Source organism: Orycteropus afer, unplaced genomic scaffold (assembly GCF_000298275.1).
Source record: "Orycteropus afer afer isolate SDZICR_OR568_19922 unplaced genomic scaffold, OryAfe1.0 scaffold00306, whole genome shotgun sequence".
Lineage (NCBI taxonomy): Eukaryota > Metazoa > Chordata > Mammalia > Tubulidentata > Orycteropodidae > Orycteropus > Orycteropus afer.
The window spans coordinates 1,152,922-1,176,084 of record NW_006921893.1 but is presented as its reverse complement, the minus strand read 5'-3'; the positions used below and the strand labels follow the sequence as shown (position 1 = coordinate 1,176,084).

The following is a 23,163-nucleotide window of genomic DNA, read 5'->3' as shown; positions in this document are numbered from 1 at the left end:
ACAGCTCAGGGGACAGGAGAGTATGGAGGGATGGACACTGGGAAGTGGTAACTATGGGGAGGAAGTGGGAAGGGAGCTGTTGCATTGTGGTAAACTGTGATCAATGACATGAGACAAAGTATATGTGAACTGCTGTATGGAGAGTGAATTTGCTCTGTAAATCTTCACCCAAATCACAATAAAAATAAAAATAAAGAACAATGCACTGCAGGTCCATACCTGGGCCCACCCTGGGTGTTCTCACCACACTCATTTCAAAATGCCTTTACTTCCCCATCTTTCTTTCACTTTGCACATTTTGTGAAAAGAAAAGAAATGATGAGGTGCACTGGGCTCCTTCTTACAAAAGTGCTGTTCATGCCCAGGGAGCATACTATCTTAGTTTCCTAGGGCTGCAGGAACAGAAATATCACAAAAGGATGACTTTGAAGAGCAGAAATGTATTGCCTCACAGTTCTAGAGTGTTCTGTTTACCTAGTGCCGCTCTGACAGGAATATACCACAAATGGGATGGCCTTAACAAACAGGAGTTTATTCTCTTACAGTTCGGGAGGCTAGAAGTCCGAGTTCAAAGTGTCAGACTCTAAGGGCTGGGTGAAAGCCTCTTGGCTTTGGGATTCAGCTCTGCCTCTTACTCCCGGCCCACTGAAGCTAGAGGCATCTCCTCACTCATCTCTTCACTGGCTGCTGAGGCTGACAAGCCCAAGGTTGACAAATAAAATGGCACAGTCTGACGGCAGGCCATTAATTCAAGTCCATTGTAAGTCCCAAGGTTGACAGCACATGGCAGGCTGCTGAACAATGACATGGCTACATGCAGGGTCCAAGCGTGCCATAAACTAAAAAACATTCCCCAAGGCTTCTCCTTATATACAGGAAGCTGACCACATCACTAAGGCAGCTACTCAGTTGCTTGTGATAGATCCCACCATGGAGATGATTGCCAGTCTTATCATGGGTAATAACTACCACCAGCTGCCCAGCCACTCAACCAGGCCCAGTCAAGTTGACATACAAATTTAACTACCACATAGAAGTTAAAGGTTCAAATCACAGTCTCAGCCATGTTGATTCCTTGTCAAGAAGAGTCTTTGGTATTCCTTGATTCCTTAGTGATCCCCACATGGTATCTGACCTCCCTAGCATGTGCTCATGTCTGTGTCTTATCTGCTCTTTCCATACCAAAAGCAATTAGGTTTAGGACCATACCTATACTGGTATGCAATATAACAAAGAAAACTTTATTTCCAAATAGGATGACATCCACAGGTATTTAAAAAAAAAAAAAACCTCATTGCCAACGAGTTAATCCCGACTCATAGCGACCCCTCCTTGGGTTTCCAAGGCATTATCACTATGGAAGTACATTGCCCAGTCTTCCTTCCGAGGAGTGGCTGGTGGGTTTGAACCACTAGCCTTCTGGTTAGCAGTCAAGTGCCTTAGCCACTATGCTACCAGAGCTCCCATCCACAAGTATAGAGGTTAGGATTTCAACACACATATTTTGAGGGGACACAGTTCAATTCTTCACAGAGTCACTGGGGAGGAGAGGAGTAGGGGTCAGCCCCTCCTCCAAAAAGGCCATCTCCAAGTCTACCTCCTACTGCCATTGATTCCAACTCAGAGCAACCCCATAGGACATAGTAGAACTGCCACATAGGGTTTCAAGGTTGTAAATCTTTAAGGAGGCAGACTGCCACATCTTTCTCCCATGGAGTGCCTGGTAGGTTCAAATCCCCGACCTTTGGTTAGCAGCCGAGTGCTTTAACCACTACACCAGTAGGGCTCCTTCCAGGTCTATCTAAGATTGATTTTTTTTTTTTTTTTTTTTTTTTTTTGGCACATGGTGGATTATATGCACCATGTGCTGTGTTGGAAGCGGCAAAATGTGAACTGGTAGATACCAGGAATGTGTCCCTAGACCATGCCTGCATATCATTCATCTCCTAGCTTCCTGGGTTACTCTGGTGAGCCAGTTACTCAGGAAAGGAAGGACATGCGGCCATGGTCCAAGAATGGTGTCAACCAGTTCATTCTGCCACTTCCAACACAGCACACTAAGTACATAACCCACCATGCAAAAAAACTCAACTAAAGAGTCTCCCTCACCACCACCATCACCCTTTGGTTGTTGATAATAACCTCTTCCCCCCCCCCTTAATTAAGGTGAAGGTAATATGGAAGGGACACGGGGAGTTGGAGAGGTTACATGAGAGCCTTGATGAATGAGAAGATACAGAAATTCATGCTCCTCTCCATGAGGAAAGGTTTTGCCATTTTATTTCCCGACCATAATTAAACCAGTTGCCGAGGAGTCAAGTCTGAGTCATGGCAATTCCATGTGTGTCAGAACAGAACTGTGCTCCACAGAGTTTCAGAAGTAGATCACCAGGCCTTTCTTCCAAGGCACCTCTGGGTAGACTTGAACCTCCAACCTTTCTGTTAGTAGCCAAGTGCTTTAACCATTTGCATCACCCTGTAAATCCTTAAAAATAAGAACCCAGATTTTTCCAAGCCATCAGTTTTCCCCAGGGTATATTTTGGTGGATGGTCCTCTCTCAGCAGTTGGTGTAATCCAGAATGATCTTGGCAATATTGGAAATGAGCAGGTCTGTATGGAAGCCAACAAGCAAATTTTTCCCCTCCAGCTTCCTGGAGGTATGGGGGTAACTGGAAGCCTGGAAACAACAGAAAGCGGAAGCCCATGTTATCTAAATGATTGTGGCCATGTTAGTTTTGTGGGTGCTTAGGAAGATGGGGCAATCTAGTTCTGTAAAAATTTACCACTTTGGAATCCGAGTGGGGTTCACCATGAGTGGGAATCGACTGGATGGTAGTCGGCTTAGGGGGTGGTACGAGGATAAGGGCTTGAGAGGTTTTTGTTATTGTTGTTTGGTTTATTTTTCTTTAAACAAAAAAAAAAATGGGTACAACCAACCTTGAATAAGGAAGAGAACTGTGAGGAGATAAAGGTAACAGCTTGAACATCGGAGGAGGCCCAGGCCAACAGGCTGCGCTGGACACCTAAAAACACTTCTGCGCAAACCTGGACTGCCCAAGACCTCAGCCAAGGGCTGGCCACAGGAAGAAAGGCGAGGACGGCCCCAGGGCCTTTGCTAGGGCCGCGTGGTCAGCCTCGGGTTGCAGTCCTTCCCCTCCTCTGGCCTGTCTTGGACCAGCCTCCAATTTGTCGCAGGCTGGGAAGACTAAATCGCCAGAGGCGAGGAGGGTGGCCGCGAAGGATTCGATAACCCTCAGGGCTCGGAAGCTCGCTCCTCTCCCCAACACCAGGTGCCTGAAGGTTGGCGAAACCTACCCGTCTAACTATGCAGGGCGGATGATAACGTACCTAAAGGCAAGGGGGCCCTTTCCGAAGGATAAACCTGATTTTCCTCCGGATGCCGAAAAGAACGGTCCACCGAAACGCCGCCACAGCGGTGCTCTCGACCACCCTACAGCCACAGCCGGAATCGACTATTTTCCTGCTTAGAACAGAATGAAAAAAGAATACTCTCCTGAATGATATTCACCCGCACGCTTCTCTCAAACAAGTAAATTTCCTCGTGTTTGCTGGTAACCCCTCATACTTGAACCCAGCTTATACGCTGCCCCCTCACCCTCCACTCGGCCCCCTCCTGTAACCCCCTTCCTCCCGGATCCCCAAAAGGGCAGCTGGGGGCGAGTTGAGGGCGCAGCTCGTGACCCCAAGCGGAAGGGCCCCAGTCTGGGTCCTAATGCGGGTGGCGTCTCCCTTGACAGGCGGCGTTTGGGGACAACAGCGGGGACGGGAGATAAGGTGACATACCAGAGCAGATTTGGTGCTTGCGCTGATACTCCTCTCCGGACAGGAAACGCGGAGCTATTTAAAAGATCCTATCGATTACTTTATCTTTCCCGGAGGAAAGCTTCTCGCTGAGAGACAAAAGATGTTCCCTGCCTAGAGATACAAGGCCCTAACCCTCAACACACCACCGAGGAGCTGCACAGGCGACACCCAACTAGGGCGCAGGGAAAGGAGGGAGATTGACCCCGTAAAGGACACAAATGCGCGTGTGTGCGAAGAATAGTTTCGAAGGCAACACCAACCGGGAGGAGGAAAGAGGGGCAGGAAAGATTGCACTTCACAGTACAATCTTTGCTCCCCTTGGAAATTTCTTTGACCGTATGAACGTATTACTTACACACACACACACACACACACACACAGTGACTGTGAGCTTACGGAACGGTTACATGTACTCAGATCGTCTCAGCATATTTAAAATTCCCGTAATCACAGACAAAATGAGTTATTGGTCGTTGTGAACACTTCTATAGATGCCTGTTTAAAATGTAAATGCTCCATCGTACTGTTGTAAAGAGTCTGAATGACTACAACTTACATACGCGTAGCATTCAAACTCTGAGCCTTCGTCCACACACATCTTGACAGTGCGCTCATTTGGCGAGCTTTTGAATCCCGGCATTTGTCAAATCAGCCTGGGGGGCAGAAAGCCCTCTGAGATCTCCCGCTGCTGAGAAGAATTTGCTCTGGATTCCCCAACTGGTTCGCCTCAGCGTTCCCAGCGCCCTTCCCTGGGGAGGTACTCAATAAATAGTGATTGAACCAATTGTGACGGAATGGAACGGCTGGTCCGGTGCGGCAATTTGCCACCTATCCGTGGACAATGTGCTCCGCCCAGCAAGGAAACTTCGCAGCGTTTCCGCGGAGGCAGTTGGAAGACACGACGAGCAGGGAAGAAGTGGAGGAAGGAAGAGACCTCCCGAGGAGGGTTCAATCGCCCGCCAGACCCGCCGTTCCCAACACAAATGAGACATTAACCAGGCCGCGAAAACCGAGGGTGGAGGCTCCCGAGGCGGCAGCTGGGTTTCCGCCGGAGGCCAGGGAGGGCCAGAAAGAGCCAGCACAGATCTGGGTGCCGCTATTTATCTCTCCGGGAAACGGCAGGACCACACAACCCCAACCTTGGGACACCTGTAGGTAGGCCCCGCTAACCCCAGCCGGCAGTTCGACCAACTTGGCTCTTTCCAAACCTGAGCGTGTGCGCAGAAGGTCCTTCCAACGCCACAGCTTCCTGAGTCTCGCACGGGGGGCTGGTGTGAACTAACCCTGTTGTTGTTGTTGTTGTTGTTGTTGTTGTTGTTGTTATTTTCCGTCGAGTCAGTCCCGACTCATAGCCACCGCTCCTTGGGTTTCCGAGGCAGTATCACTACGGAAGTAGGATTGCCCAACCTTCCTTCCGAGAACTAACCCTGGGGGGGGGGAATTTCCAATCATTGCCCATCTGACTCGAATGTCACCTGAGTTTTCCAGATATGACCTCCAGCGACGGAATCCGAAGGGACTGATTAAAGCGTCTCGGCTCCTGCGGCCTTTCTGCTCGGTTTGTGGCCGTCGAGGGAGGGCAAACTTTGCAGGCACCAGCCGGAGCACAGGGGATAAGGGAAGACTGAACGAGCGAGCGTGAAACAGACAACGGAAATTTGAAGGGGACTCCCTCCGATCTGGCAAACGCTAACACGAGTTTTAAAACAGGCCATATCCACTGATAGCGGATAAATGCGTTTTTAGAAACATAGCCCCCAAATAAGGAGAAAGTAAATTACACAAAGACACCAGCAACCACAAAAACTGGCAATGGCTCAAAAGTAAAGGATTTGGCGAAATGTAGTTGCATTCAGAAATTTAAAAAAAAAAAAAATCCAGTGTATATTAACAGTTAAATTTGCAGAAAAATCTCTTGAAGGATATATTTTCTAAAGTCAGTTACAGCTCGGGGTGAAGATGGGAAAGGGTCGTATGGAAACTCTTGGGACGATGTAAATATTTTGTCATTACATAGACTTATACATGTATGAAAACTCGTCGTACTCCACACATAAACTGTTCATTTTGTTCTACGTACATTTTGCCTCATTGATTTGAAAAATTATCAACCCAGTAACAGTTTTGCCTTTGATGAAGGAAACCGGATGTGCTGGAGAGGTCTGGGACCCTTTACTTTGTACCCATCCCCTTTTATACGTGCCTGTTTTATTTTTGTTGTTGTTTTGTTTTTATGATGTATTATGTATTCTAAAATATAAGTAGTATATTCGATTATATGAATATAAAACAATTATTAAAGAAACCAACAAAAGCAAGAACAGCAGACCCCTGTACACTCGTTGTGTGGATAAGAAAAAAAACACGTGCTGAACAACCCCAGAAAATATTTTGTAAGAGGAGGTAACTTTAATGTTCAGTTTTGCTTTATTTGTTTTTGCTATGTTGACTAAAACATCAACGAAAAATGAGGATCCCGAACTTTCCCGGTGGTTACGTGTCGTGTAAGTGGCTTTCATCTCAGGGACCTGTGGGACAAGCCGGCCACAGGAGAGCGCGACAGAGCTGGGGAGCCAGAGGAAGGAGTGGGTCTGCGCTAAGGCAAAACGCGCGCCCTCCCACCTCGGGCAAAGGCGCGGTGGCCGCCTGCGGTGCACTGGAAAGGCTGAGCTCAGGTTTGTTCCCGGCCAGGCGTAGGAAGCGCGGACTATCTCGTGGCAAAGCAAGAGATCAGGAGCCCTGGTGGCCTGAAATTCTAGGCCTCGCCGCCGCAGCGCGCACTCGGATTCAGGGCGCCGCCGACCTCACCTCCCTGTGCAGCTGGCAGAGTCTGGAACTCGGGACTGTAATGGTCCCACCCGTGTTGGGGAGAAGTAGGTATGAAACATTTTCAGCTTGTTCTCGGGAAGATGGAGAAGAGGCGCCTGGCCTTCTTAGAACAGATTAAAGATCTGGTTCGGGTTCAGAGCTTGTTTCAGAAAGGTTGGTTGCTGGAGGCTGGCCCTCAGGAAACAGATTGACAGTGGGCCCCAGGCTGGGGCAGGAAAACTAGGAACTCTAGACTCCCCTGCAGATCTGGGGGCAGGGCCTGGATGGGGTTACTAGGCCTGCCTCCAGCCTCATCTTTCCACTTTGCAACCTGCTTACAGGACCTTCAACCCAAACAGCCTGCGCAGTAACTAATGTGAGGAAGCCGCGTTCCCAGTGACCCCACGACTTCTATCTACCTTCCAGGCTGGGCCCTGGAACCAAAGCATAAGTGGGGGGAGAATCTTGAGGGCAAAGTTTCAGGATGGACAAAAGCCACCCTCACTCCCTTCTCTCTTGGGCTCCGTTGACCACCCTACTCATTTTCCTGCTACTCACGGTTTAGCCCCATTCCTCTTCTGGGATTTAATTGGGTTGCACTTGGGCTGCATGTCTCTAACTGCACTTTGCTTGATTCTTAAGTCCCAAGATGAGGGGTGGGGCCCAGAAGTTTACATTTTTAACATTTACCCCCAGCAGGATATTTTCACAGTCCCAAGTGTCTGTCCCCTTTCTGTAAAGATATAACCCTTACTCACTAACTTTGGGATTGGGGTATTTACCTTGATTGTAATTTTTTAAAAATTTCTTGAAGGTAATACACGCATATGGTAAACAACTACTATAAGAAAATGAAAAGCAAACAAAGGAAACTGTTCATAAAAGTGTACTACGGAACGTCTCGTGTCCTATTCCTGACCTCCATTGCTAGCTTATTTCCCAAAGGTTTTCATTATCATTTTGTTTATTCTTTAAAAAAAAAAATGCCCATATGCCCTTTATATTCATAAGAGCAGCTATAAATGTATGAATTCTTTCTCATGGATGCTGGTGTTCTGTTTTGCTTGTGTAACATAATTTTTTAACTAGCCCCCTAAAATAAGTACATGAGTTGTTTTCAATTTTTTGATTCCTAAAAAAAGCAATAAAAATACCTTTTTGCATACATATGTTCATGTATCTATACAAATGATTCCTCTGTCCTAGATGTATAATTGCTCAAATGATTTATGCATTTTTAATTTTGATAATATCAAATTGTTCCAAAGAGGCTTCCCAATTTACACTTCCAACCAATAATCTAAAAGGGTGTGTGTTTCCCACCTCTTTAACTATTGTCATGTGCCTTCAAGCTGATTCTGACTCATAGCAACCCAATGTGACAGAGCAGAACAAGTCTTTTCTCCCAAGCAGCTGCTGGGTGGGCTGGAACCAAGGACCCTACAGTTTTCAACCAAGAAGCACTTAATCATTGCACCACCAGGGCTCCTTTTTTCTTTGACTAAACCAAAACAAACAAAACAAAACAAACAAACAAAAAAACACCACTGCCACCGAGTGGATTAATTATCAGACTTTTTTTTTAATCTTTGTCAATCTGACCATTTGCCTCTTTGTGTTTTCATTTGTTTCTTTTTTCCTTAATTTTCTTTCTTTTTATGAGCCAGGTTCTGCTACTCTTGGCCAATTTTCCAACTGGTTTGTTGGGTTGTTTTCTTATTGATTTACAAGACCTCTTTTTTTAATGCAGTCAAATTGATATGATTCATCTTTTATAGCTTCTGGATCTTTTGCTCTCCTCACTTACCTTTCCAAATATACAAACAATCCAAAATTACTATTTTAATCATCACTAAACTTTTATGCTTTATTTTTCACATTTAAATTTGTTATCTCTCTGGAAATGAATGTAATTTGGTGTAAGAATAGTGATTACTTTTATCTTTCTCTAATATCACTTTTATTTTGAATAGCACAGTATCACAATTGGCAGGGGCTTATTTCCCATCTTATTCAGTTTCATTTTGTAGGTCAGACAACCACTAGCATGCCTTTCCATACCCCATCCCAACCCCCACTGTCTGTGTGAGTCCAGGTAGCAACTTGGGATGTTTCCCAGAATAGCACACCCAGGAAGCCACTATGGAAACTGGTGACTGGAGAGCAAAAAAGACTATGCTCAAGGTCAGCCAGTTAGTGACAGAGGCAGGACCAGAACCCGATGTTGGATCTTCATTTGGTACTCTTTCTGGTACAACTCTGCCTCCTTCAGAGTCTATGTCCTTTGGGTTGTGTATCCCCAGCATCTGGCCTGTGGTGAGCACACAGCCAATGTGGGTGAAGAGAAGGAGGAATTCGATGGAACACCCAGTAATGACTAGGCTGTGTCTCATTCAGAGGCTGGGTGGAAGTTATGATCCATTCTCTTAGCCTCTCCCTCACTGCTACACACACATACACTCAACATTCACCAGCCAAGGCTAGCAGCTCATGGAGCTTCCTGTCTATCCTAGCTGACTAGCAGGGATTAGACTCTGGCACAAAGGAAGTCAATAAATAGACAGATACCAGGGGCCTTGGGGACGTGGAGTTGGTATTTCCAGGGATCTGCCTAGACTTCCCAGGAAGAAAGACTGGCTACATGATTTGTGGAGTTTAGTGCAAATGGAAATGTAGAGTCCCTTGTTCTAAAATTATTAAAAATTTTAAGATTTGACAGCAGAGTATTAGACCAAGTATAGGGCCTTTCTAGGAACCTTGGTGGCATAGTGCCTAAGGCATTTGACTGCTAACCAGAAGGCTGGCAGCTCAAACCCACCAGCCACTCCTCAGAAGGAAGACTGGGCAATCAACTTCCATTGAAGAGATGCTGCCTTGGAAGCCCAAGGAGGGGTCACTATGAGTTGGGATTGACTTGACAGCAGTGAGTTTGTTTGGTTTTTTGTTTTGTTTTGTTTTGTTTTTTGGTTTGAGGGCCCTTCTAAACTCGGGTCCTGTACAAATACACAGGTGGCACACCCATGGGTCCTCTCCAGGCCTCAAAAGGATCTGATTTTAGGGTAGAAGTGGACTGAGGGATTATTCACAATAGCCATAAGGTGGAAAAACCCAAGTGCCCAGATGAATGTGTAAACAAAATATGGTGTGTCCCTGCAATGGAATATTACTCAGCTTTAAAAAGGAGTAAAATATGTATAATGTTCCAACATGGATGAAATTTGAAAACATTGGTGGCGTAGTGCCTACGGCATTTGACTGCTAACCAGAAGACTGGTGGTTCAAACCACCAGCCACTCCTCAGAAAGAAGACTGGGCAATCAACTTCTGTAGCGACATTGCCTCAGAAACCCACGGAGGGGTTGGTATGAGTTGGGACAGACTCAGGGCAGTGAGTTTGGTTTTTGTTTGATGCTAAGTGAAAGAAGCCAGACACAAAAGGCCAATGTTGCATGATTCCATTTGTATGAAACATCCAGAATGGGCAAATGTATAGAAACAAAAAGTAGATCGAAGGTTGTTTAGGGCTGGGAGTGAGAGGGTGGGACAGGGGGTTTGGGGAGTGATGGTTCTTTTGGAGGTGATGAAACGTTCTTAAATTGATTGTGGTGATGGTTGCACAACTCTATACTATGAATATAGTATATATGAATATACTAAAAATCATTAAATTGTATACTTTAAGTGGGTGAGTTAGATGCATGATATGTGAGTTATATCTCAATAAAAGCTGTCACCAAAAAGGGAGGATTAAGAGAAGAAAGTTGGAGAAAGCTTAAATTGTTTTGTTTTGTTCCTCACCTCTCTCTAAAACCAACTTTATGCAGGAAGCCTCCCTTGCCACTGAAAGTTTTGGGATACCTAGCATCCCAAATCTAACAGCCGTGGTTGGGGGGAGGGAGACGTGTCTTGCTTCCTCTCCAGTTGGTATGGCTCTAGAAAGCAGCGATGTACAGCGAAACAGTCCCAGATCTGGAGTCAGCCCTGTGTTCGAATCCTGACACTGATATTTCCCATCTATGTGTCCTTAAACAAGTCACTTCACTTCTCTGAGTCGCGTTTTCCTCTGCCCCATAATTCGAATAAGAGGATCAACGATGACAGATGTGAGAGCCGGTGGCACACCCAGTGGGCGTTCAAGAATCAGTGACATGAGGGGGATTTGGTATAGGCCAAGTCACCTGAATAAGTCGTGCCTCGGGAAAGAACACCCGGTGGGCGCCACCGCCCAGAGGCCCGCGCTCTTCCGGAGCCCAGGGCGACGTTCGTAACCCCCGGAGCCGCCCCCGCCCCCAAGCTCAGGCCAGGAAGGAAGCCAGGGCGGCGGAGGGGCCCCGGGGACGGCCGGGATCGGGCGAATCCCGGAGCCGGGCCGCAGCCTCGGCTGCTCATCCATCAGCCGGACGAAGAGCAGAGTCGCGTTCTCGGCCTTCTGTTTGCTTTCTCGCCAATTATTGCCGCGCCGCAGCCCTTTTGTTGATACAGTAGTCCGAAAAAGTGCTAATGTTCATTTATCAGGGGGCCGGCCGGGGACTCCCACGAGTTGCGATTCTTCCCAAAATATAAACACGGGGCGAGCGTCCCAGACAGAAACCCCCATCTGTTTCCCCGGCGCGGGCCGAGAGCGAGGCGTTGTTGAAGATAAAGCCGCGGATAACGCCGCCTGTCTCCAATGGACGTCTCCCCGGCGCATTAATGACATTCCCGGTGATAGTTCCAGCTTATCTTTCAATTAATCATATATACCTTTTGCGGTCAGCCCCGCTGATTGCAGGAAAGGGGAGGGGGGCCGGGCCTCGCCGATCCCTTTTCAATAAATAATATTTTATGTGTGCAGAGTTACCCTGCAATTTGGCTAATCTTAGACTACCGACTCTTTAAAAGGCAAGGAAATAGATGGATAGATTTTTGGATCCCTCCTCTGTTTCTCTTTGTCTCTCTCTGCCTCACTCTGGGCTGAGGGCTGTTTGTTTGTCCTGCAAGCTTGGCCAAAATGCGGCTTAGAGAGGCGGCCAGGTTGAGTCAGCTGTCCTTGGGAAGGAAGATGCGTCCCTGGGAGCGAGGTTGGGGGGGGGGAGTGGGACTGGAGATTCAAGCTTCGCCTCCCTACCCAACCACTGCAACTTCTATTTACAAAAGAAAAGAAAAAAATATAATTTTTTCCCCCTCACTAGGATAACAGTGAGGACTGCAAAGACAAGTTAAAAATTGCTCTTGGATATTTCTCTGCGGAGACCAGCATGCGTTGACCCTCAATTTCGATTCTGTACATTATTTTTTCGGTTTTATCCCTGTTTGCTCTCTTCGGCAATGCCAATACCTTTTTTGGAACTAAGAGAAATTACTACCGGATTCACAGAGGGTATAGGGGATAAAATCACTGATTTTGTCCAAATAGGGAGGGTTTTCTTTCCTCCCCTTTTCATGACACCTGACCCACAGGTCTATCTGTCAGCCCTGGGAACCCGGCTCACCCAATAAGGAGGTGATAAATCTTTGCAGCCTGGGTCTGCAGAGGAAATTGCTAATATTTTTTTCCTCCTCCAGAACTATCCCTTTCTTTAAAAACCTGAAAGCAGGGATCCCGGATGCAGCCTCGATGTCCCCCCATTAAATGGTAATATTTCAGGCGTCGGCTCACACTAATCTCTCAAACTGTCATCGAGAGCCGCCCGGCCAGCCCCATTCACTTAACAGAGCTCCCAGGACCCTCGCTCCGAGCTCCTTTCAGCGGGACGTTTAATTGAATCGGATGTGGCTCGTTTGCCAGACGTCACCGCCTGGGAGATAGGCCTCCTCTCCCATTCCCCAAAAACAATCTTCAAAGGCGAGGTGGGCCCCCAACATAGGTTGGTTGGGAGCAGTAACTGTAATGTGGCCCAAAGCGCGGCGAGAAAGGGTGGCGGAGTGGCGGCTGAGGGCAAGCCCGTCGAGGGAGAGCCGGGGATGGGGAATGAGGAAGCCGGAAGGTTTCTGGGGCTCGCCAGAACCATCGAAACACTTTTGAGAAAAGGCTTCTTCACAGACTGAGCTAACGATCCCTGGGTCAAAAGCTCCACGCGAGATTCTGGCGACAGCCTGGCCTTTAGACTGGCGCTGGTGCCTGCGAGCCGGACTAAACGGCCCGCCCGGGTCAAGGCAGAGGCCCAGGTAGCTGCAAGCCTCCAGGACCTCCCCGCGGGGCTCGGCTGCTCTGCGCCTGAGCTCAGAGGCCACAGACTCTGGGAGTTGGGGTTTGACGTGAGGAGAGTCAGAGAAGGTCCCAACTTTGGGCCAAGGCTTGACTCCAGTTGTGCCCGGGTGGAGCCACCTGACCGCTTGCGCACCCTAAGATTCGAGTTCGGGACGGAGGCCTCCAGGCTCCCTCCTTTAAGCCAGTCTTCCGCTCCTCAGGCGCCTCCAGCCCTGGTGGGGACCTGAGCCTGTCTTTGGCTCTGCTACGCATTTCTTCTACACCAACCACCATTACCACGTCTTCAATTCATCCTCCCACAAGAAGCAGAGCCCTCGACATCCTCAATCTCAGATCCACGCGTCCCTCACGTGTCTTCCCTGCACGCACTTGGGTCTTGGGAAATCAACGCTTTTCCACTGACAAACTCAGCCAACCTCAGCAATCCGGTAAGGCAAGCATCCTTAACCTGGGGCTCTTGGGCCTACCCTGACCCTCCCTGAAATTGTATGCAAAACACAACACTCTCTGCAGTATTCTGGGTTGGGGGTGGCATGGAGGGACGGGAACTTTCATCAGATCTCTCAAAGGGCGTTGGGACCCAAAGGCATAAGATGGTCCCATGCAAGACCTGGTCACCTAGCTTTTGATCGAAACTGGCAAATATTCTTGGACAGAAGAGCCCTACTTTAAGGCCCCTGGGCTAAAAATTATCACCCCACCTACCCTTCCCCCCTTCGTGCCAGACCAGCTGCCAGGGTGCCTCACACGATGCAGCACCCAGAGGCCTCAGAGAAATCCTGACCTAGCTGGGCTCAAAGAGCCCTGCCTGCCTAAGAGCTAAACCTGGGCTTGGGCCCTGTGACCCTGGGGCTAGAAGAGACCTCAAGGCCTTGCTGCGAAGCAGGGAGGGTGGGGGAAAGAAGGAGGCAGAATGGTGGGCTCCAGGAGTGGAAGAAACTAGGCCACTGGGAGCTGGGGCACCCCAGGAGACAGCTCCCTTGGGAATTTGGATTCATTTCTTTATTAAAGGGAGGATCGTGTCCCTGGAAGGGGACTGACAGTGAATGGTACCTCCTGCACTTGTGCAATGTACAGCTTCCACCACTGTAAGGAGCTGACTACCTCCCCCTCCACAACCACCCCCCTACCTTTTCTCTCAGCATTTTTCACCCACGAATCTCTGAATCTCTAGGGTTCGGGCTCCTGGGAAGGGGGGAACTACTAGAGCATGTCTGGACCTGTAAATCAAACCAAACAGAACCCTCAAATTGTCCAAGATCTACCCCTCCTGCCATCATTCCAGGGCAAGCCCTCCCCCCTTCTCGTTCCAGACACCTGTGTCTTAATGACCCCTAAAAATAATCCCCCCAAGTTCCCCACACAATCCTTCACTCTCCTCCTATTGTTTTGGGTGCTGAGGAGCATTTCTTCAAATCCCAAATGCCCCATGCTCATCCAGAGGGGGGGGCTCAAAGAAAAATATCTAGCCCTTTCCTATGAAAATGGTGGTTTTTTCAGGCTAATACTGTGGAGAAAGCTCAGCTACAGGGGCATTAAAAGGAGAGCCTTCCAAGTGTGTGGTGGCCCCTTTAAAAAGCTGAGCAGGCTTTTTTTTTTTTTTTTTTTTTGAGCCTTATGACTATATTAGGTGACACGAAACTGCTCATCGTTCCTGTCATCGCGCCCCCGGCCCAATGGCAGGCTGAGCGCCCCCTCCTCTGGCCTGGTCCCGCCTCTCCTGCCCCTTGTGCTGTCGCTACCTGCTGCCCCGCCACATCCCGAGCAGGAAGGCGGGTGCGCGGGCGGGCGGCGGGCACCATGCATCCAAACTGCCAGGGGCCGTGGGCAGCGCCGCTCTCTGCCGCCCACCTGGCGCTGTGAGCCCGGCGCTGCCACCATGTTTCCCAGCCCTGCGCTCACACCCACGCCTTTCTCTGTCAAAGACATCCTGAACCTGGAGCAGCAACAGCGAAGCCTGGCCGCCGGGGAACTCTCGGCGCGCCTAGAGGCCACCCTGGCGCCTGCCTCCTGCATGCTGGCGGCCTTCAAGCCCGAGGCCTACGCAGGGCCCGAGACAGCGGCGCCCGGCCTCCCGGAGCTGCGCGCCGAGCTGGGCCCCGCGCCTTCGCCCGCCAAGTGCGTGCCTGCCTTCCCCGCTGCACCCGCCTTCTACCAGCGCGCCTACGCCGACCCCGACCCTGCCAAGGATTCTCGAGCGGATAAGAAAGGTGAGCAGGAAAGACAAGCTCCTCTCCTCTCCCTCCCGGCGGATACAGGGCTCCTGAGTCATTTTGTCCCCAAATCCCATAGCCAAGAAACCCAGGCCTTAAAGAAGGAGAAGCATGTTCCTGGGCCGAGGGTTGGGAACAGGGGGCTCTGAGTGTGAGAAGCGAGGTTGTCTGGAGCGCCCCGTGCCCTGCTTCAACTCGGAGATTGGATGAAAGGCCAGATTGAAAGGATCATAAAGGAGAGACAAAAGAAAGAAAAAACGGCCTAACAAAGCCCTGAGCGGCTGCGGCCCGGCTCTTGAGTCAGTTACTAAGTTGAGTGATAAGTTTGTTGTTGAGAGGGAAATACATATCCTCTACACTAGGAATTTGGGGTTATTGTTTGGATTTACGGGTCTTCTTGAGGATCTGACGAAAACCAGCTAAAATTAAACTCGGTACACCAGGCACACTTTTGTTCACAAACAAGGGAGCGTCCTGGACCTGTTGTTACCCGTGGCCCCCGGTTTCTTGGGCCTTTCCTCCTTTGTGCCAGGAGAGTATAGTCTTTGGGGACAAGGGTCTTTATTTTAAAACCGGGTACTCTGGACCCTCAGGAGCTGACTTAGCACCATTATTTTTCCGGCACAATTTCACGGCGTGGCCAGTGCCAAGGGGTTCTCGGTAAGAAACGTTATAAAATGCCGCGCGACTGAAGCCGCCAGGCAGTGGAGATGGCTGGGGACTGTGGCCAGATCGGCTCCCACGCCATCTCCGGTCCGGGACGGGAGATAGTCAATACCGCGGAAAGCAGCTCTCTGGGCAGGCCCGTGCTCAACGCAGGCTTCACGCGAACCCCAGGAGGCCTGGCACCCGCGCAGGTCGACCCGCAGCTGTGAGCCGGGAGAGGATTTGTAGGTTGGTCTAGCAGCATAGAGGAGGCGACCTGGGTACAGCCGCGGGGGGCACGGCGGCTGGAATCGATTGCTACTAAATCGAATCCAGCTTTAGCACGAGAGCAGGGCAGGTTCTGAGGCCGCCTGCCCATCTTGTGCGCTGGGCAAAGCGTGTGGCGGTCGCACCGGAGCCTTCCATCATCAACCCATACCTCTTGGCCTTCTGGTTTCTGTTCCTTAATTTTGAGATAATGTAATTGACTCCTGGGGTGAGGCCTCAGTCTCCCTCCATTTAAATCTCAAACCAAAGCCCTGATCGTTCACCCCAGCGCATTGCCTGCTCTTGGGCACTGTCTGTCTCTCTTATCAGGGTATGAACTGCCCCAGAGCAAGGCCTTGTCTTGCCCTGTTCTCCTGCGCCGCGTGCTATGCCTGGCAAATAGTAGGCGTTCAACAAATGCTAGCCGACTCTCAAGCGAAAGGCGGGTTGCTGGTGGTGCTCAGTGCACTTGGCAGAGTGAACTGCAGCCAAACTGGTCTCCTAGGCAGGACAGGGCAGCACCGCGAAGGCCTACTACCCGGCGGGCGCTCCGTTCTGACCAGAGTCTCTGTCCTTCTGTCCCTCCCAGAGCTGTGCGCGCTGCAGAAGGCGGTGGAGCTGGACAAGTCCGAGGCGGACGGCGCTGAACGGCCCCGAGCGCGGCGGCGGAGGAAGCCGCGGGTTCTCTTCTCACAGGCGCAGGTCTATGAGCTGGAACGGCGCTTTAAGCAGCAGCGGTACCTGTCGGCTCCCGAGCGCGACCAGCTGGCCAGCGTGCTGAAGCTCACGTCCACGCAGGTCAAGATCTGGTTCCAGAACCGACGCTACAAGTGCAAGCGGCAGCGGCAGGACCAGACTCTGGAGCTGGTGGGGCTTCCCCCGCCGCCGCCGCCGCCCGCGCGCAGGATCGCGGTGCCAGTGCTGGTGCGCGACGGCAAGCCGTGCCTAGGGGACTCCGCGCCCTACGCGCCGGCTTACGGCATGGGTCTCAACGCCTACGGCTATAACGCCTATCCTGCCTACCCGGGTTACGGTGGCGCGGCCTGCAGCCCAGCCTACAGCTGCGCCGCTGCTTACCCCACGGGGCCGCCCCCCACGCAGCCGGCCACGGCCGCAGCCAACAACAACTTCGTGAACTTCGGCGTCGGGGACTTGAATGCGGTGCAGAGCCCAGGAATCCCACAGGGCAACTCAGGGGTGTCCACGCTGCACGGTATCCGAGCCTGGTAGGGAAGGGACCCGCCTGGGGCGTCCCTGACCGAACCCACCCCAATGGAGGGGTACTGACTCTAGAGGTGGGGAGGGAGGGCTCCCGACAAGGCCGCGGGTCCTTCGGATTTCACATTCACTCCCGCGGAGGTCTCGGAACATTTCCCAGCGCGTGCGCCTTTCTCTCCCCGCACGGGAGTTTTTACCTGAGTTTACTCAGCCTGTGGTGAGCGATCCCGCAGCCTGATGCCTTAGCCACCGCCCACCAGCACCCTCGTCGGGACGAACACCAGTCTATTTGGGGCTGGGAGTCCCGGCGCGCGGAGCCTGAAATCCAGCCGCCCTTCCCGAGCCTGGGCCCGGCGCCCCGGCCCTTGGCTGCCTTGTCATCGCCGCCCACCCACCCGTATTTATGTTTTTACCTGTTGCTGTAAGAAATGAGACACCCCTTCCCATTAAAAAGAGTGCGCTGACCCCGCACGTGTGCTTCTTTCCGCTCTCGACGCTGCAGAAACGGAATTTCGAGGACAGAGATGGCCTGCAGCGATTGGTCTGGGGTCGCAGGCACGGTCATCCACTGGACAGATTAGTAATAATGATATTGAAAACGAACCCGTGCCGGACCCAGTTTTAGGCGCTTTCTGGGATTGTCTCATGTAATCTTAACTAATCCAAAAAAGGAGATCTATTTTTAAATTTAGTAAACTGAGGTCTGGTGAGATTAAACCTTGCCTGGAAAACCCTATGGGGCAGTTCTACTCTGTCCTGAAAGGTCGCTGAGTCTGAATCTACTCGATGGCACTGGGTTGTTTTTTGTTTGCGTACAAAAAGCCGGTGACGACAGAGCTAAGGTTCTTACTTCACAGACTGAGGGCACCCCCAGAGCTCTCAAACTAATTCCTTGAACGCTACTATGTGCCAGGCTCTTCCTGGTGCGGGGCATTTCATAGAGAGCAAAGAGGACCAAGATCCTGTATGTTCGGAGCTCACAGTTAACCTCACATAAAAGAATGCCTTAGCTCTGGTGGCATAGTGCCTAACTGCTAACCAGAAGTCTGGCAGTTCAAACCCACCAGCCACTCCTCGGAAGGAAGGTTGGGAAATCCTACTTCCGTAGTGATACTGCCTCGGAAACCCAAGGAGGGGTCGCTATGAGTCGGAGCCAACTCGACGGCAACATTAGCCCAGTTTACAGATGAGAAAACTGAGAATCAAAGCCCTGGTCAAGCTGCCCCGAGCTCCCGCCACTTTTCCAGGTTTACCAGCTGGGCTGAGCTCAAAGGCGGAACCCAGAGAGATGTCCTGAACACTGCCTTCATCTCTAGGGAAGTGAGGCCACATGTGTTCAGTGCTCAGGAAAGCCCCAGCTCCATAACCAAACAGAATTCCTTTCCTTACAGCATTTAACTGTCGGAATCGGCTGGATTGTAGTGGGTTTGCTTTTTTTTTTTTTTTCCACTGCCGTCCAGTCGATTGGACTACAGAAGTAGATTGCCTCATCTTCCTTCCGAGGAGTGGCTGGTGGGTTTGAACCGCCAGCCTTCTGGTTAGCAGTCAAATGCCTTAGGCACTATGCCACCAGAGCTCCCTTTTTCTGCCACAGTTCCAGACAAATACAGTTGCACTATCTATAGATGCAAAACGCTGAAGCTCGAAGAAACCAAGTGAAAAACTTACTTGTTTAACTTGTCGGCTGCGCCCCTCCATTTTTTTTTTTTTGGGGGGGTGTCTGTAAACAGGTTGACAGGGATGCCTCGCTCAGAGCCTGATCCCTTAAGTCCACAGGAGCATGGGCCCGACCCCCAGCAAATCTGTCCCCAGCCCCCGGGTCCAAGAGGACCTACTCAACACTTCTTACAAAGAGAAGAAAGCGACGGGGAATCCGGGCTTGGTGGTCCCGCGGGGTATGACGTTTTTGCGGGAAGCTCCGGGCTTGCTGCTTAGGGCATCGGGCGTGGGGCCCAGAGCTCCCAGATGCAGCCAATAATTTGCTGGTGGCGTCCAGGCACAGAACGAGGCTCAATGGCAGCCCCTGATGCCCGGAAAGTGGCTGGGCCAGAGTGGCAAGACCATAAGCCCACAAGTGACTGCGCTGGGGACCATGCAAGGCTACTAGAATCAGTCCTGTAGTCTCTCTGGGTTAAGTGGCACCGTCTAAGCCCGCGTTCCATCCGCAGGAGAAGGAGGAGATGCCAGGAGATTCTAGGCGCTTCCGCTTCCTGGAGCCGCGCAAAGCACTGAAACGGGGCGCTGCGTGGTATATTGCTGAGGCACTGGGCCGCATGGAAGTCCACCATCGCGAGAGCCTGGGCTGGGCGGAGGCAAACAGGGGTACCTCGAAGAGCTCAGGACTTAGCCTGGGCCGCCGAACCTGAATTCACTCTGCTCTAAAGTCCAGGCTCAGTTTGAGGCGTTTGGAGAGGAGGATATGCTCAGCTCAGCCCTGGCCTTCCGCCTGCTAGGCCTATGTATGACCCGCTGCTAGCCGTTACCTCGCGCGTGTTCCGCTCTTGCTGGCCTGATCTCATGATTCTCTCTGTAGTCCCAATCCCATGCAGAAGCAAAGTGAGGCTCCGCCAGGTCACCAGACCACCTTTTAAGTAGGACAGCTCTGTCCCGCCAGGCCACCCCTTCCCGGTCCCCAGCAGGCGGCTTAACTCACACCATCACGGAAATGTACCAGGAAATCATTCACTTCATGCTCTTTTCTTAATCAGGACCCCACCCGGGTCGTTTTCCTCATTCTATTATCTGCAGTAACATTACTTACGGACAGTATTTCTCTGACCTAACTAGACCGCTTTTCGTCCTCTCTCTCTGCTCTATGCATTTTTCAGAAGCGCTCACAGACCGGACTGGCAGCTCCGAGGGCTCCCAAGTGCCAGTGCACCGGTTTGCCAAATGCTTTACAGCATCCCATTCTCAGTTTTCCAAAACGTAAAATGAGCTAAGGCATTCATTTAACCTGTGCCAGTTAACGTGATCTCCAGTCATATAGGGCCCGGCTCATCTTTGCTCTCCATTTAATACTCAGCACCAAGACTGTGCCTGGTACCTAGTAGGGTTCAAGGGGGGGGGTGAGTCTGAGCGCTCTAGGCAGGTGCCCTCAGTCTGTGAAGTGAGACAGACCTGGAATTTAACCTCAGCTCTGCCAGCCCTAGTCATTTGCATGCAGGCAAGGCATTAAACCTCTCCAGGCATCATTTAACTTTGACCTAAGCCATCTTTATTTCCAGAGTAGGAAACCAAGAACCAGAGAGGTTACATATACCAATATCGGAGAGCTGGGAAATATACCGAAAGGAGAGCCCGCCATGTTGGGTGATGTCTCCCCTGTAAGGATGCAGCCCTTCTCAGCCCCGCGGAGCAGCCCCGCTCTCTCACTAGTCGGCGGGAGCCTCAGCCCTTATATTCTGGCTTATTAAGAGGCAAAAGTAGAGAGCGGAGCTCTGAGAAGTTGCCTCTACCGCCTTCCCCCGGCCAGCTCCTCTGAGGGTGTTGGGTGGAACTAAACTAATCTTAAACTAGCAATACCTGGGCCTTTACATAGCAATCCCTCCCAAATAAAATCTGTATATATATTTTTTGTTTTAAAATTATTAATACAAACGATGCACGCAGAGTGAGAAAATTGTATCAGGGTAGGTAAATGGGAAACAAATGAGGCACCCGGGGCACCTCCGCGGTGGGAAAGCTTGTGGTGATTGTGGTGCTGGGGCGGGGGCCCATTTCTCTGGCGCTCCTAGAAGGCACCTAACCAAAAAACTAAACCCGCTGTCCTTGGAATCGATTCTGACTCAGGGCGACCCCAAGTGTTACAGAGCTCCGTAGGGTTTTCTTGACTATAATCTTCATGGAACCAGTTTGCCAGGCCTTTCTTTCAAGACGCTGCTAGGTTGGTTTCGCTGCCACTTTGTTATTAGTCGAGCCACCGAGGGACCTTGTGGAGGACACATAGGACATAGGAGCATAGTAATTACTTTCAATAATAATACAAAACAACAACAACAAAAAATCAAAGTCCTACACACCGCAATTTAAAATGTCAGAGCGGTAAGCACAGACATTACAAAGAAAAACACTTCTCTCCAGTAGGTGGTTCCCTAAGCCCTGCGCCTCTCCGTGGAGCTGGGTGGGAGGAGGTCCCCCGCCCGGCCTGGCCTGGCCTTGGGAGGTCTCAGATGTGCGGCCAGGCCTTCTGGTTCCTTCTGGGCGGGAGTTCCCGCAGAGCTTCCAGCCCCGCAGCGCCCACCTGACCCCTCAATTTCCTTCCGTCATTCCTGGGGCACAGGTTTTGCCCAATCAAAATAGCCTTGGTCTTCTTATTTCGTTTAGATTTTCCCTAAAATCAACACTATGTAGTGTATTAAAAACAAAACAAAACAGGACTTTGAAAAAGACGAACAGAGCCTACAGTGTTCGCCCGCGTACCTCGGAACTTGAACAGCTGAAGAGAACGCGGCAAGTGCGCCTTTGCCCATCTCACAGCGCGCTGCACTCTGCCCCGAGCCGCACCTCTAACCACGAAGCATTCACCGCGCAGGTCCCGCGGGCCCACGAGGGAAGCAACTGCGCCTCTAGGGAGATTCCCTCACTAGACTGGGCTCCCGGAGCAACGGACCAGGGGCTAGGATGTCATTTATTTATCCAGGAAATCATTCACATTTCCCGGCTGCGGTTTGCTCCCCCCCCCCCCCCGCCCCCGCCACCATACTCACTGCCGTCCTGAGCTCTTTACAAATATGAACCCATCCAATCCTCTTTTAAATCTCTGAGGTCGGTTGAGCAAACAGATAAAGACACATTCTTAGAGAGCGAAAGATACTTGCCCAAAGTCACACAGCGGGTAAGTGCCAAAGCCTAGTTTCAAACCTAGGCAGCCTGGCTCCAGAGTCTAAGAGAACGATGCTATCCCATCCTCAGCTCATGGCTGGGTAAAAAGTACCATCATTTATTTGTTAATTGATCAGTAATAGTATTAGCTACCAGTTCCCATCAAGTTGACTCCCACTCATGGTGACCCTCTGTGTGTCAGAGTGGAACTGTGCACCACGGGGTGTTCAATGGCTGATTTTTGGAAACAGATCACCAGGCCTTTCTTCTGAAGTCCCACCAACCTCCAACCTTTGGCTTAGCAGCAGATCATTTTACCATTTGTAGCATCAGGGACTCCATTATTAGCTAACACTTCCAAAGATTTCTACGTGCCAGGCACAAAAAGCCCATGAGGTGCCCAATATTCACTTGGGGCACAGGAGGAAACGGAAGTGCAGAGAGAAGTGATTTTCAAGATTTCACAGTGGGGAGATATAGCAGCTGGGATTCCAGCACAGGCAGCCTGGTTTCCTTATCCCACACTGCTGCTCCTTAGAGGAAAGCTTACTGGAGAGAAGGGTGAACAGTGACAAGCTGGTCACCCAGAGCGACTGTGGGCTCCTGGCCCTGCTCCAACTCCCAGCTGTATGCTGTAACAGTAATGATTATTGCCTGACATCTGGTGGCGCTTGCTTGTGCCAGGTCAAGGGCTAAATGCCAAACTTGAAAACCTCATTCTGCCATTTCCCAAAGAAGACATTAAAACCCAGACATGTTAAGGACATGGCCTACTGTTAGGGATAGAATTGTATCCCTCCGAAATATATGTTGTAAATCTTAAATTCCTGTACCTGTAGTTATAAGCCCATTTGGGAATGGGTTTCCTTTGTTATGTTAATGAGACAGCGCTAGTGTAGGATGTGTTTTAAAATCAATCTCTTTTGATATCAAAGACCAGATTAAATGAGCAGGCAAGCAAGCAGAGATAAGGGAAGATAGATGCCATGCCATATGATAGCCAAGGAACAGAAACTGAAAAGAGACAAGGATCTCCCCCTAGATTCAACAGAGGTAGCTCTCCCCTACAGCCAGTACCCTGAAGTCAGACTTCTAGCCTCCTAACTGGGAGCTCTGGTGGCTTAGTGCCTAAAGCATTTGACTGCTAACCAGAAGGCTGGTGGTTCAAACAC

At 50.6% G+C, this 23,163-nt stretch overlaps 1 protein-coding gene across 1 annotated transcript; it reads left to right on the top strand.

Moving 5' to 3' along the window:
* The first annotated feature begins 14,703 nt into the window (after nt 1-14,703).
* On the top strand, nt 14,704-17,179 carry NKX2-5 (NK2 homeobox 5). Its single transcript, XM_007951657.2, has 2 exons — nt 14,704-15,034; nt 16,539-17,179. Exons 1-2 carry the CDS (start codon nt 14,704-14,706, stop codon nt 17,177-17,179), a joined length of 972 nt encoding a protein of 323 aa, XP_007949848.1.
* Nucleotides 17,180-23,163: the final 5,984 nt, after the last annotated feature.

Bases quoted from the DNA above. Each gene is read 5' to 3' on its own strand.
- NKX2-5 (XM_007951657.2), top strand. From the start codon at position 14,704: ATGTTTCCCAGCCCTGCGCTCACACCCACGCCTTTCTCTGTCAAAGAC. The intron at 15,035-16,538 runs GTGAGCAGGAAA...TGTCCCTCCCAG, and splicing joins TTCTCGAGCGGATAAGAAAG to AGCTGTGCGCGCTGCAGAAG.